General features: G+C 47.2%; 1 protein-coding gene across 6 annotated transcripts in view; it reads right to left on the bottom strand.

Moving 5' to 3' along the window:
* Nucleotides 1–275: 275 nt before the first annotated feature.
* TMEM108 (transmembrane protein 108) overlaps nt 276–15,292 on the bottom strand; it is a 367,717-nt gene continuing 352,700 nt past the window's right edge. For all 6 annotated transcript variants that reach the window (XM_017505705.2, XM_017505706.2, XM_037730361.1 and 3 more), the window contains 2 exons: nt 7,287–7,441; nt 276–2,169 (listed from right to left, as the gene is read on the bottom strand). In XM_017505705.2, coding sequence (XP_017361194.1) covers nt 2,047–2,169; nt 7,287–7,441 — 278 coding nt within the window. In that variant the 3' untranslated portion in view covers nt 276–2,046. The remainder of the gene's footprint in view (nt 2,170–7,286; nt 7,442–15,292) is intronic.

The raw sequence follows: 15,292 nt of genomic DNA, 5'->3' as shown, positions 1-15,292 counted from the left end.
CCCTGGAGATGGGGAGAATGGTGGGGGAATTGACACCACTGTCTCCAAAGACCTGATGAAAGATGACTCTAGTTTGGAGAAATTGCAAACATGTTCAAAAAGATTTATTTTATCAAATGATAAATTGCTAATCCTATTAGCTCGTCATGTACATAAAACTCACCTGTTAAATCAGATTAAAAAATACGGATGGACGTAAAGTGGCATTGGTACTGCTTAAGGAAGACAGAACTTATCTTAAAATGAAAAGAATGCAAAATGCATTAGCAACGGAATCCTCTGGCTAACAAAATAAGTTTATTTATATATCCATGGTAGCCGAAATCTGTGGATAAGGAAAAATAAGTCATACATCCACATACGTATATATAACATATGTATCTTGGATTACATATATTATATATAAATTTTACTTTACAGATTTTTCTCCATGTATACTCACACACATTGGTATATTAAATGTAACAGTTAACAGAAATATTATGGTAAGGTTAAAAAGGTCAGACAACAACACGCTAGAAAATTAAACTTAGAGAAACATTTAACCTGCTTCTTTGTGGGTTGAAGAGTCTTTGAAGAGAGACAACAACTGAACTCATGTGACGTAGGTTTATACAACACTAAGAACACACTTTTGAAGGCCATCTTTTTTTTTAAGGAAAACGCAGAAAGAAAAAAGTCATGATAAAAAGACCACAGCAACAACACAAACATATGAATCAACATTCGAGTTCAATTCCCAATCCAACTATAAGAGCATCTATATTCAAAATATACTATCAAACTAGTTTTATTTTAGAGAAAGAAAGTGTCAAAGCAGTAATCATCTCTCTCAGCCACGATCAGGAAAAAATAGAGAAGCAGCCACCTCTGGCAGCCTCTTGGGCATCTCTGAGGGTCTGACCCTGTTGGCCACGCTGGACACGGCACGGTGAGGCAGCCAGCCAGTGGGGTACGAGGCGAGCAGCGGAAGCTGCGAGCTGCGTGGCAAGTCCACCGGCTGGTGCTTCGAGCAGGTTTGCAGGGGCAAGTAGGAGTGTAATGATGTCTTCTCGGAAATGACTTGCTTGGCAATCTTTTTTTTTTTTTTTTTTTTAAAGATTGCAGGAGGAAGGTTTCAAAAATCATAGCTCTGCTACCTCAAAGCTTCTTAGATAAACGTGTTCCTTAGGGGCACAATACCGTGGCCTTTTGAGAAAACAAAGCTAAACCCCAATAAACATTTGATCCTTGAAGAAGGGCAAGCATTTTAAAGCTCCAAGGCTGGGATCTGCATCTAAACCCTCTCCAAGAGAAAGGCACGGGTGTTTAATGCAGATTGAGCGTTGGAGGGGATGCAGGAACGGGCATGAAGGGAGCATTTTCCCACCAGGGAAAGGCAGTCTTGTTGTTAGCAGTGGAAGCAATGTTAGGGGGATGTGGCCTTGGGATGCCTTGATGTCCTCCATGGATTCCCAAGGACTCCATGCTTCTGTCTGCTGTCTACAACTTTTAAACATGACATCCAATGGTGGTGTCGTGAGGCTCCAGGGGCCCCATCCTTGGGGGTGATGAGATGTTCCCTTTTCCTGCCCTGTGCATGAGTCTGCCATCTTCCCCCAGGTGGCCCAGTTCCCTTTACAGGTGTGCGTATGAGAGGGAGGAAATGGGCCACGCCAAATCAAGAGGAACCAGAGCTTTAGAATCACTCAAAGAACTGTGCACTTGACCACTGTAACACTGAGCTTCTACAGGAGGTCAGTCTCTTACCTCACTTGACTAGGGTTCCTGGGATCCCCAGGTGCTCAAAAATAGTTATTAAGAGAAGCAATCAATGCAACTGCTTTGCTTAGAAATACCTTTATTTTATAAAGCCACAGATCATTCTGTAAATTTTTTTTTAAACCACACTTGTAAAAAAGATGTTGACAATTCATAGGAAAAGAAAGCTGAAAATGTTTCTCATTAAGTCAGGGTTACACAAAGGTTATATTTATAATATATATATTTGTATATTTATAATTTAGAGACGAAAAATAGGGAATAGCAAAGCGAAGCCTGCTGCAGTTAGATCTCAGATACATGATCGTTTCCCACAAACAGTGTTTCTTGACAGAAGGGGTTAACAAGGACCATCCCAGTATCTCTGTAGTCGCCATTGGCTGGGGAACGGGGCTCTGAAAGCTGGTCCTGGGGAGAGAGAGCAAGGAGATGGAGTGAGCTGGAGAAGGCATAGGGTGGCCCGTTCTTAAAACTACACATGGGAACATTTATTTCAGCACTGAGGGCTTGGCACACATTTTCATCATCCCCACTGATAATGCTGAGGCATAGAGCCCTCTTTGCTATTCTTTTAATTAGTTTGTGTGTGTGTATGTGTGTGCGTATTTTTTTATGCTGTTCTTTCAGATTTTTATAGCAGCTCCCAAAAAATGTTTCCTGCTTCTGGAATTACCCCAATCCCAGGTTGCCAGAGGTGGTACTACTTTTCTTGTCAAAGTCTGAGGGGGCTTGCCATGCATAACACACATACAGTGCATGGCTCACTGCACTAGTAGTGAAACTTGGTCCACATGGACCCCAGACTATACTTCCTGCCTCTTTCTCACTGACTTCTGGGAAACTCTGCTTCTCCTTCCTGAATATATGTAGACTCACTCACCTCTTTCCCTTCCTGCTACCCACCTATCAGGATCTAACAGGCCTGTCAAGAGGCTTCAAGGGTCAAGTCCTTCCCCATTCTGAGGCCTTCCAGACTCTGGTCAGAATCATTGCCCCATTTCTTATAGCACTAGCAATGCTGAGCTGAATGGATCTGCATTTCTGTGTGACTGCACAATACATGATAAATGAAAATTTCAGTCTGTATGTTCAACTGCAGGAGCAGAAAAGCCTAGAAATAGGCAATCCACTGCCCAGAGGGTAATCTGTATGGGTTTGGCAGGGTTTTGGTTTTAGCTACTAAGGACAGCAAACATTTATGGGTCACTAAATGGCTGTGCTTGGATTCAGGCCTGGTACTAATTTAGAGAAAGGAAAAAAGAAAGTCATAGCTTGTTCCAATTAAAATAGCTAACGACTCAGAACCTTCAAGCCATTTCAGGGCAAAGACTCAACTACAGGCCTACGTATACTGGCTCATGCCTGACTTGGTTAGAAATATCTTAAGTAGCCACAATTAATTCTCTTAAGTTTATTATTATTATTATTATTTGCTTTTTGCTTTTTTCCCTCTTTTCTGATCATTTTGCAAAGCAATTAAGTTTATTTTTAAACAAAACATGTGTAATAGATACTTTCTGAGGAGTACTTACTGCTCTACGAATCCTAAGGGAAGAAATGGCATTGTTGATCAAATGTCTTTTCAGAAGGCAAAAACCTCCTTCAGTGTCTGGAATTAGTTGAACACTTATCTAAGTGTGGACATGGGGCCAGCCATCTAAGAAAAATAGTGGAGCACCTCAAAGAGAGACAAAAATCCTTTTCCTGCACCATGCTTTTGGGTTCAACTGTGGAGGCTGGATTAGGCTTGTCATTTTATAGCTTTCACAAAGCAAGTATTCACCAAAGGCAAAACCATGTGGGTATGCTTTGCTGCATAAAAAAGAGAGAGTTATTTAGGAAACAACCAAGGCAAAGGAGAAGAAAAAAAAGGAGGAGGAGATGGGGAGGGAGAAAAGAAGGGAGGAGATAAAGCAGGGAGGGGGGGGGGGGGGAAGAGAAAAAAGAATGGAAGTTTCCAAGCACCTTTTGGGCATCACAATTTTGCCTGTACAGCCCTAGACCTGTGTTTTGCTGCCTGCATCAACACAGAAGGTGGAGCATGGCATCAGAGGAACTTGCTCAGGCAAAGCATTTGGCAGTCTCCAAAGTTAGCAGCTAAAGGGCAGGCGGTGAGTGCATGTCCCAGGGTCATGGAACATGGTGGAATAGGAACTAGTACCTTACAATTGCTCTAGAGATGGTTGGTAGTGTGTGTGTGTGTGTGTGTGTGTGTGTGTGTGTGTGTGTGTGCGCGCGCGCGCGCACGCGCGCCTGTGTGTGCCCAGCTGGCTTCATCCTGGTCCCAGCCTGCCTGCATTTGCCCTCAAATAGTGTGAGCCCGGAGAACTGGAACAAACTGTAATATTACTCTAAATAAAGCAGAACGAGAGGAACTGCTTGCTGGGAGGGAAACAGCAGAATCCAGTCCACTCTGAAGCCAAGCTGAGCTTTGTGCTTGCTGGTCCTGGTCTGGAGATCATGACTGGTGGGGCACCCCTTGCTACCAGAGCCTCTGGCTTGTGTTGGATGGCAGCCCTCGTGCTCTGTGCCAAGTGACTAACTGGGATGTTCTAAAAGCAAGGGCATTTTCTAGAGTGCGTTCACGTGTATTTTTGGCTTTGGTTTTCATTTACCAATTTGCAAAGAGAATATGAGAAATTTAGGGCTCAGGGGTTCACAGCCTATCCCTAAAGTAGGACCAGCCCTGTTGTCAAGTTACACACTTTTCCCCACTTACTATAGCCGATCTCAGGAACACTTTTTCCATGCAAAACGTGCACAGGCCACACTAAAGGTCACTGCTGCAATGAAGCTGCCCCTCGTTTGTCCTCTGGTTAAAAATTTCTCTTGGGCATATACTGTGTGTTAGGCTCTGGCTGGGTGATGGGTAAATTGTGGTGAACAACATTTATAGTTCATTTGCTTGATAAACGTTTACTAAGAACCTACCACGTGCCAGGCACTGCTCTAGGTGCTGGGAATAGAGCAGTGAGCACAGCAAACATGCTTCTGCCTCAGGCAGCAGGAGAGGCAGACCACACACCAATCAGCAGAGAGAGAAGGATGCAATGCCAAGCAGTAAGAAGTGCTCTGAAGACAAATAAAGCAAGGAAGAGGAAACAGAATGAGGTTGGGGATCTAAATAATACAGAGCAGTGAGGGAGGGAGGGTTTCCCAGAGGAGGTGGCATTTGAACAGAGACCCGAAGGAGATGAGGTATCAATAAAATTTTCTGACAGACTGGAAGTAGGGTATACAAGAAGGAAGGGCAGCTGGCAGTACCACCTATGTAAAGAGAAGCCGCAGGAGGGGGAAATCAAGGGTTCAGTCTTGGGTGTGTGGAGTTTGAGTGCCTATTTATGCAGCAGCAGGTAGCTGTGTACATGAGTCTGGGGTCAGGGGAGACGTCAAGGCTACAGTAGACGTTTGTACTCTATAGTGCAGAGATGGTATTTAAGTCATGGGACTAAGTAGAAAGAGAAGAGAAGTGGCAGGTCATGGCGGCTCAGGCCTGTAATCCCAGCACTTTGGGAGGCTGAGGTGGGTGGGTCACTTGAGGTCAGGAGTTCAAGACCAGCCTGACCAACATGGTGAAACCCTGTCTCTACTAAGAATACAAAAATTAGCCTGGCCTGGTGGCGTGTGCTTGTAGTCCCAGCTACTCAGGAGTCTGAGGCAGGAGAATCAATTGAACCTGGGAGGTGGAGGTTGCAGTGAGCCAAGATCATGCCAAAAAAAAAAAAAAAAGAAAGAGAAGAGATGCGGTGGCAGGATGGAGATGGGGCACTCCAGTGAACAGAGGTTGGGGAAAGGACAAGGAATCAGGAACGGGAGCTGGGGAGAGCCTGAGAGGGCAGGGCCTCTGCTGCCATGTGACGGCCAGTGTCGCTGCACATGGAGCAGGATGAGTGCTCGGAATCGGCTCCTGGGTTCAGCAATGTGGAAGCACCTGGTTGCTCAGGTGGGGGAGAGAGGCACTAAGCTAATATCAGATCAGTAGCGTGCGCATCACGGTTCTAAAAGGTGTCACAATGAAAAAGCATAGGGAGCTGAGACCACGTGACAAGAGAGCAGAACCCAACCTGGCAGGTTAAGGAAGGCCTCGAGGAGGAATTGACATTTAGACTGGGCCCTGAAGGGTGAGTTGGAGTCACTAAGGTGAGCAAGAGAAGGGGGTGCTGGGGAGACTGCAGACGGTGCAGGAGAGGCGTCAGCTCATGCACACACCTGGAGTGAGTGTGATGTGCTTGGTGCTGGGAAGGAACAAAATGAATTCCAGCATGGCTGGAGCTTAGCAGAAGAGGGGGAGAGGGGTGTGATGTGAGGCTGGAAAATTGGGCTGGGTTAGGTCTACCTTGCAGGTCCTATACAAGACTCTGAACTTTAACTTGAGAGAAATGGGAAGGTTTTAAGCATGGGAGCAATGTGACCACAATTACGTTTACAAAAGCTCACCCTGGGGAATGGACCTACACGGGAAGGTGGGGGCTGTACCTCTGCAAGAACTCTTCTCAGCTCTCACTGCCTTACTCAGATGTCTGTTATCTTTTTCCTGGGCTATCTCGATCACATACTAGTTGAGCTACCTATTTTTAGTCTGTCTTTCTGTGTCATTCCATCCATTTACTCATCCATCGAGTCATTATTTTTTTTCTTTTTTCTTTTCCTTATCCATTCACTGATCATAAATAGGGTGTTTTCACCAGGCCATTGGCATAACCCTTCTAAAACTGGGTCACCCAAAGATCAAAACTTTCAGTGATTCTCTGCTGCCCCAAACTAGAGTCCCAATGCCATAACACCCTATTCAAGGCTGTGTCTAATCTGGCCTTTATCCTTCCTTCCTATTCCACGGCGGCCTCTACTCCACCCTCCGTGTGAGAAAGGAAAGAGCGTGAATTCTGTGGTTAGAGTCCTGGGTTCAAAGCTTGGCTTTCTCACTGACTAGCCAGGTGTCTTGGGAAAACACCCCCTGACAGTGTTTTCTCTCCTTTCAGATCTAGCACGTGTCCCTACCTCTCCCCAGGCTACTTCCTTTGCTGGAATGCCTGCTGAAATCCACTGATCCTTCCTAGCATCTCCACTGGGAAGGCTTGCCTCCCTGGGTTTCCACAGCTCCTTTTCCATAACTCGTCTTGTGCTTCCCCAATTGGCTTTGCTTTTGGGTGATGCTGGGGTTTGTCCCCCAGCCACATCTCAGAACCTCAGCCCCTTGGGACCAAGCTCTCATCTTCATAGTCCCCTGGGAATGCTTGGCACAAAACAGGTTCTCACGGAGTATTTGTTCACTTGTTCCCAGAAACCAAAAGTCCCAGGAACAGTGCTTCCAAAATTTAATGTGCAGAAAGCACCTGGTGATTCTTGCTAAAACACAGATCCTGGTTCAGGAGGGGCGGGGCAGAGCCCACAACCTCTTGGGTGTTACTGATGCTGCTGGTCCACAGGACCTTAAGGAGCAAGGCACTCAGAAAGGAGCAGATGCCTCATGGCTGTCTTTGGGCCTGGTTTCCCTGCAGTGGGGCCAGTACTTCCAAGCTCATTACCTCAGAGGTTTCCAGGGACTGGATCTCCCTGGGCAGCTCCACAGCATGCCTGTTGAAGTAGTCCATGGTGATGGCATTGTTCCAGTAGCTCAGGTTGTTCTCTGGGTTGGCAGTCTTCTTCTTCCTCTTCATGCAGCACACTGTCAGCAGGACAGCTGTGGAGAGACTGCAAGTCAGAGGGGAGGGAGGCTGCAAGGATGGTGCCTGAGTTGCACCACTGGACTGGTGAGGAGAGGTCCCAGCTGGAGCTGGGAACCAGATGATGCAGTCTCACTCCATCGCCCAGGCTGGAGTGCAGTGGTGTGATCTCGGTTCACTGCAACCTCTGCTTCCTGGGTTCAAGTGATTCTCCTGCCTCAGCCTCCTGAGTAGCTGGGATTACAGGTACCCCCCACCACGTTTGGCTATTTTTGTATTTTTAGTATAGATGGATGGAGTTTCTCCAAGTTGGTCAGGCTGATCTTGAACTCCTGACCTCAAGTGATCCACCAGCCTCTGCCTCCCAAAGTGCTGGGATTACAGGTGTGAGCCACCATGCCCAGTCAGTCTATGCTCTTAACCAGCTGATTCCCACCTTAGGCTGACGCAAAAGCCCACCTGCACAGATGGCCTGAATTGGGCTCCACACAGCTTGACTGAGCACAGTGTGACATGTGACCCTGTCTGTTCATCCCTGAGACTTGCAGAGCCCAGGAGGATTTGGCTGATTAACCAGGTGTAAACTGAGTGGCTTGTGAACAGGGAAGGCTTCTGAGGTCAGAGAGGTGGGGAGGCCTATTTAGATTCACATGGCAGAAGGGTAACACAAGGACAAGGGTGACAGAGGCCCTCTTGGGGAGAAGCCATGAAGTGAGGCCTGAGTGTATCTTGCCCCAGGTTCATCATCACCAGAGCCTCTGGGGATGAGAGGAGCTGAAACCAAGGGCCACAGCCAACATCCTGGTGGTGCCAACCATGTGCAGGAGAGTCAGGGGCCCACGCTGAGCTGTCTAGAGAGCCTGGCACCAGGGGGTGGCAGAGGGTCAGCTCTATCCGCAGCATCCTGGGGGTCTGGCCAATGTCAGGGGTGGGTTTGTGCCAGGGTGTGGGGCAGCTACAAAAGCTGGCATGTGTACAGGGCGAGAACCTCAGAGCCCAGGGCCCTGGGGGCTGCCTGGGAAATTCTGTAGCTTCCTTTCCAGCTGCCAGCCTTGCTGGCCTCTCAACCTCTGAAAAGGTCTCTGTAGAAGGTTAGGAGATAGGGTAAGTTTCTACTTTATCGGATCTGCTTTGATCAAAAAGACTTCTAATTTGCTTTTCATTCTTCCAGATCCTTTGCAAAGAAACCTTTAAAACACAGAGGAGATTTCTGAATGTTTGAGCTAAGAGGGATTTTAGAGATTAGCTGGTACAGAATTTTTCAAATCTTGTGAGTCTCTTTTCTTTTTCCCTCCCTTCCTTCCAAAGAACCTTTTCTTCAGATGGTTGAAGAGGAAAGGGGCAAGGAGGGGGCGGTGGTGCTCAGCTTGAAACTTCCTAATTTAGGCCACCTCCTTATTCTACAGAGGAGACACTGTGGCCTAAAGTGCTGGCCAACTTGCCACAAGTCACAGGTATGTGAGTGGCAGAGCTGGGACAAGACCCCAGATCTCCTCTCCCCTTCTCCGGTGTCTCTGTTCTTCATTGTCACTACCTTTAACTCTGCTCCTGCAGCTGGGATGGTGAAATACCTGGGGGAATTCTAGCTGGTGCGACACAAGTTATAAAGAGGGAACCAACTGGGAAGTGGGAAAAGTGCTGTTTCCTCAGCTCTAGCTCAGTTCTGGTAGAATTAGAGCAATTGACAGGGACATTTCCTATGTTGGGACAAGCAGAACAACTCTTCAATTATCGGCCTGTTGGGGAACATCCCATCATACTCCATAAAACATTGCCATAGACAAAAAACCCAGGCTGGTGGGGGAAAATGTATCTGTGAGTCAGATTTGTATAGTTTGCATACTTCTCTAAGGTAAAAAGATATTTGTGCCTCTGAACTATTGAGTGGTTACAAGCAAACAGAATGAAAGTGACAGATGCCATCTTAGGCCTAGTCAATATGGCAAGAGAGACACAGAATTTAGAATTAGAATTTAGGTGATAATCTATTACTTGCAAGACTTAAGTTACGTAACCTCTCCCAGCCTCAGCTTCCTTGGGAAGATTAAATGTAGTCATACATCTGCCAGCACTTCAAATTGTCCCTGGTACACAGTAGATGCCGAACCAAATCAGCCCTTTCCCCCAGCCTACATTCTTATTCTACAAGGCAGGGCATGGAAACCTAGAGAGGTGAACATGCTGCTAACCTGGGCTGGTAGAGGTTGCAGAGTCCAAATTCTCCAACTCCCAGTCCAGTGCTCTAACAGCCCATGTTTTTAAAATGCAGATGCAGAGATCCTGTACTGCGGGAAGGCCTGGGAGTCAGAACGGAAAGTTCTGCTGCACGCTTTCTTTCCCTCGCATGGCCTGATTATATTTCTCTCACAGAGTTTCCAGTGCTTCTCACACATCATTTCATTCACTTACTGGAAGCCAGCCTGGGTACAGAAAGACCTATGTTCAAGTTGTGACTCTGCCATGTTCTCCATCTGGAAAGTCACTTCATCTCTCTGATTAAGATGGACTTCATAGGCTTGTAATAAGAATTAAAGAGACCATGGATGCAAAATACCAAACACAATGTCTGACATGCAGTGGATGCTTAATTAATGAGAGGTCTCTTCTTGTTCTCCCAACATCCTCTACAAGAGAGACCTAGAAAGAAAAACTGTGTTACATGACTGTTGGGTGATTCAGGCCAAAGCTCCCCTTAGGGGTTGGAAACCTCATTATTTCAGTGGTCTCGCCTTTCATCCAAGAATGAAAAGTACAAGTCAGACTTACAGGGTCTCTACTATATTCCCAGCACTGATCCAGGCACTTTAAAGCTTATTTAGACCACATGATAACTGCCTGAGGAAGGCACTGTTACTCTTCCCATTTTCAGAACAGGTAACTGAAGGTCATAGAAACTAATAGCATGGATCTTGATCACCCAACCTGCAATGTGAAGCCAGGTCTTGATGATCTTCAAGTTGATATCCACTGTCCTACACTGTCCTGAACACTGGAGGGTATAGAGATGACACATGTAAAAGTGTTTTGTAAACTGTGCAGCTCTCTGCAAACACAAGGTATTAGGTGTTCTCTTTTTCATTTAGTTGAAAAGTTTCAACTGCTCTGTTTCTCCTGAGGCAGTAGCCACCAAGACTCTGGAGGAGGTTATGGAGTCCCAATTTCCTTGAGTTTTAAAACAGAGCTCAGAATTAAGCTCTCTTGGCTTCCCAGAAATGTCACTGGGGAGTCATCCATGGCTTGTCAGATGTGTGACAGGAAGAAGAGGGGTCATTGATTTTAAGATGGAGCCTTGAGTACTGTGTTCACATTTGTGGAAGGGGCATGCTTTCAGGTGATGGGACCTGCTGTGTGATGAGAAATGGAAATGAAACCCTGCAGGTCCCCTTAGGATTCAACCTTTTCAAACACCTATTGAATTGCTCTTTCCCTGGCCTGTTTGATCAGGCAGTGCAAATCCTATCAACAGAAAGATGAATAATCATCGTTGTTTGATCACTGCCATTTACTGAGTACCTTCTCCATGGCAGACACTAAGATAAGACCTAACATGTATCATCTCTGATTTTACAAGTCTCTGAGGTTTCAGCCATGAAAACGCCCTGGTCAGCTGTGATTGACCATGACAGGGGTACTAGTGCAGGCCTGCTCCTGCTGGACATGGAACCCCTCTAAAGGCTCAAGGACTCCCACTGGCTGGCAGAAACTTTCTTAGAACAGTACTGCAATCTAAGACTCTTCATACTGAATCCTCTTTCCTCCTCCTCTCCTTTCATGGGAGTCAGGCCTGCACTGAAGTCAGGCTCCCTCTGCTTACTTTGATTTCTTCCTGAACATTTTACAGGTGTTTCCCCCAATAATTCTCTTATATGCCTAATCCCATCTTGGTGCCTGCATCTTAAAGTAACTAACACAGTGGACAGGAGTCCCATTTTGCAGACAGGAAGACACTGGATAAATGGTTAAGTCACTTGTGTAAGTCCTACAGCCAACAAATGTCAAGAGCTGGGGTTTGTGCAGGTATGTTTGATTCCACAAGCCAAGTCTTAAAAGCACACCAGGCTTCCTCTAGTGATCCATGCAGGCTTAACGATGAGGACACATTTCAGTTTGGGCCCTTTGTTTTGTAGATGAGAAGCCTGAGACCAGTGAGGGAACGGATTCACCCAGGGGTGCCAGTGTAAGGGGTGCACCTGGGCTGTGCACAGCCATTTCCCTCCTTTGGAGGCTGAGGGAGGAGGTTGCAGGGAGGCCTCAGGGTATGGAGGGAGGCCAGGCTTGGGGGCTTAGTTCCAACAGAGGTGCTGACTGGGATGCACAGGGAAGAGCTGTCAGAATGTGGGTCTAACCCTGGAACGACCGGGGGACATCCTCTGGACATACCTGCCTTGCCCTGAGGCTCTCCCATCCCTGTTTGATCCGTACACTCCAAGGAGACACATTTCCCAGCCATAATGCCTTCTGGTCCCAATCTCTTCTGTTCTTTTCATTGGCAAGAGTCATTCTCACCTGGATTTTCCTTTTTTGGGGATAGAGTCTTGCTCTGTCACCAGGCTGGAGTGCAGTGGTGCGATCTCGGCTCCTTGCAACCTCTGCCTCCTGGGTTCAAGTGATTCTCCCACCTCAACCTCCAAGTAGCTGAGACTACAGGCACATGCCACCATGCCCAGCTAATTTTTGTATTTTTAGTAGAGGCGGGGTTTCACCATGTTGGCCAGGATGGTCTCCATCTGTTGACCTTGTGATCCACCCGCCTCAGCCTCCCAAAGTGCTGGGATTACAGGCGTGCGTCACCATGCCCAGCATAGGTTTTCTTATATAATAATTATAAACTCATTCAGGGCCTGTGAGCGAAAAGACACACACATATATTCAAGTCTAATATTCACTGAACAACTACTGGGCACAATGATATGTGATCTCTTTGAATGGCACACTAATGATCCAGTGTCTGGAGGGAGGCCAGATTGCTCTGGGGCCCAGGTACAGAGGGTGCCCTCAAGTGTCTAGCATCTGAGAGAGGGGCTACCACTCTGGCCAGGCTGAACTTGAGTTGGTGATGACAAACATCTGCAGCTAGTCTTTTTTTCACCCTCCAAACAGTCCTAGCTTCTTGCAGAGGGGATGGGTGAAGACAGTCTCAAAAGCGGACATCACATGTGACAGATGGGCAAAGGAGCCTGCCAGGGCCACAAAATGACATGCTCATGAAAACCCAGAGGCTTGACAATGGTGAGCACGGACCAATTCAGTGCCAGGCTTGGAGGCTTCTAGCTAAGGTGGTGGGCTCTGTGCGTCCTGATGGTGGCAGCAGAGACCAGCTCAGGAGCCACCTGGCTCCTCTGCCCTAGCACAGTATGGCCTGGATCCAATCAATTTCAGTTCTCAGCACTTCTGAAAATGTGTGTGGCTGACAGCGTCTGGCAGGGCTCAGGAGAGGAAAAGCATTTCTCAGCCCCGGGACACATACATCCTTCCAGCCACTGGTTGCAGCTTGTGATCTTGGAGGGCAGGTGAACTCACACCCTCCCTCCTTAGGCAGGCCTGGGATCTGCCTTGCTCTTCCCCTACTTGCATTCGGAGCAGAGGGTCACCCCTGCCCAACACCCATCTGAGCTCTGACTTTGGTGGCTTCAGTGAGAAGTAGGGCAGAGGTCAGTGTTGGTATGAAAGGCCAGATGAGAAGAAACTGATGCATGCACTTTGCTACTGACTCAGAATGCCTGAAATATCTGGCAAACTGGCAAAAGATGAAACCCTTCTTTGAGGTCTGTAGAGTAGCTTTAGGATAAATGAAGCCACTGAGAAGGTCCAAAACAAGCGGCCCTTAGACCTGGAAGAGGTCTGCTTTCCTGATAACTAGAGTGGTGCTAGGCTATGACGACAGCCCAAATAGATGAGGATATTTCCTGAGAGCACAGGGTTCTGAATCTGGACGAATATTATTCCACCTTACTGTCCCTCTCATTGGAGCCTTCACAGGGTTAACAATGGTCCCATAGGAGCTAGGGCCGTGACTCAGGACAGGGAGCTGAGGTGGAGGCAGTCAGGGCCGAGGCAAGAGCCTCCTTGTGTGTAGTGGAAATGCAAGACAGGCATCAAAGGAAGTGGGGTCTGAGGTTCCCAAGGGGCTACCAGAGGCCACTTTTATTAAAAGCTTGTGTCTTTCTTTAGAAGGTACTATGTTTCATCTCCAGCACCCGAAGGCTCCTTTCAGGGTGCCAGAAGAATCCTTGAGTGACAGTTCCAGGCTGTGTCCTTGCTTCTGTCTTGGCTGACATTTTCATGCATGGTTTAGGCAGCCCATGGGCTTTCCAGCTTTGCAGATCTGATCTAATTTCAACCTTATACATAACAGAAGGGCTGGGGGAGAAGTAGGAGTCCTTTTAGAATTGCAAAACCCAGGTGGGCGTAGCCTGTGGGGTGCAGGCTATCCAGCTCAGACAAAGAGGGAGGCCCACATCTCAGATTCTCTAATGCTTGGTGCAGTGTCTGGCACACAGTGGGCACACAATGCAGGAAATCCTGCATTGAAACAAACACATTTTGTACTACTAGATCTAGGCTGACTCAATGTGTGCTTGGGACCCTGGATCAATCACTTCACCTGGTGAATTACTCCCCACTTGTAAGGAGTGGAGGATGGCTAGAGTCCTGAGGTGCCTGTGTGTTGGGTAGCGTGTTTGCTTGTTTCTGCTTTTATTTCTCTGGCTGGTCTAAGAATGGAATGATAAATAAATAATGGAATGCACTTTAATAACGTAATGCACACAGTACATGTATCTAGAGAATCCTAGACACATGTAAAGACTGGAAAATTAGAAAGCTGTCTCTACCGTAGCTACTTCTCAGATATGACCGACCATTATTAAGACTTTATTGGCTAATACTACATTTTTTCATGACCATTCTTCTGTTTTAGAAGTAGGCAAGCACAGTTTTAAGACTAAATGTGTGTTTCCATGAGATACCATAAAGCTGTTTTCATTAAGAATGAAATGTGCAACTTGCAAACACTTTACTTTTCTTGAATTGGGTCCTTCAGTAGAAGCAGGTCGCCCAGCCCTGACATGGAAATTTACTGTGCTTATCAACCTGAGGGAGACAGAAAGCTGGGAGAGGTGGCTCCTGAAAAGAATCTAGACTCCAGATTTAAAAAGATCTTGTAACACAAGGCCAAGTGGATATAATGGTTCACATTAAAGGCATAAACCTCCTGCACTACCCACCCAAGGTGGGGGCAAAGCCTTCGGGGCTTTGTTCCTCTTGAGATCAGGGCAAGCCTAGGTATGACTTGAACCCAATACAACCAGTAGAGCTGAGGCCAGTGCCGGCTGCCTGAGTGCTACTAAAGAAAGGGTGGCTCCCCAGAATCGGCTCCCTCTGCCGTAGCCAGACACAGGTGGAACACTGTGCTTCCTTTTGGGAGACAAAGTAGAAGCCATCCAGAGGGGGCAGACGGGAGACAGGCCCAGGCAATGCAGCCCTACAAACATGACTTGAAGGATGGGGATGAGCAGCTTGGATGAAAAGAAGGCTGCCTTTCAGAGCTATTTCAAATGTTTCAGGGATTGCTAGACAAACTAGAGTTGTATGGCTTCAGATGGCATGGCTTAGGACCATAGAGTAGGAATCACAAGCAGGCAAACTTCAGGCTCCCAGGGGAGCTGGGCAACAACCTGGAGGGGCTCAGGAGAATGGGCTGTCCAGGGAGTGGGGATACGAGGGTGGGGCAGTGTGGTCATCCCTGGAAAGGGTCTGGAAGTGTCAGATGGTAACCATTTGGGTTGAGGTGTGGCTGAGGATTCCTGAAAGGCTGTCAGAGAAACTACGAATCAAAGCTCAAGTCTGTGAAGGAAGACATCATGAAA

Source organism: Cebus imitator, unplaced genomic scaffold (assembly GCF_001604975.1).
Source record: "Cebus imitator isolate Cc_AM_T3 unplaced genomic scaffold, Cebus_imitator-1.0 Scaffold340, whole genome shotgun sequence".
Taxonomy (NCBI): Eukaryota; Metazoa; Chordata; class Mammalia; order Primates; family Cebidae; genus Cebus; species Cebus imitator.
This window is presented reverse-complemented; position numbering and strand designations above follow the sequence as displayed.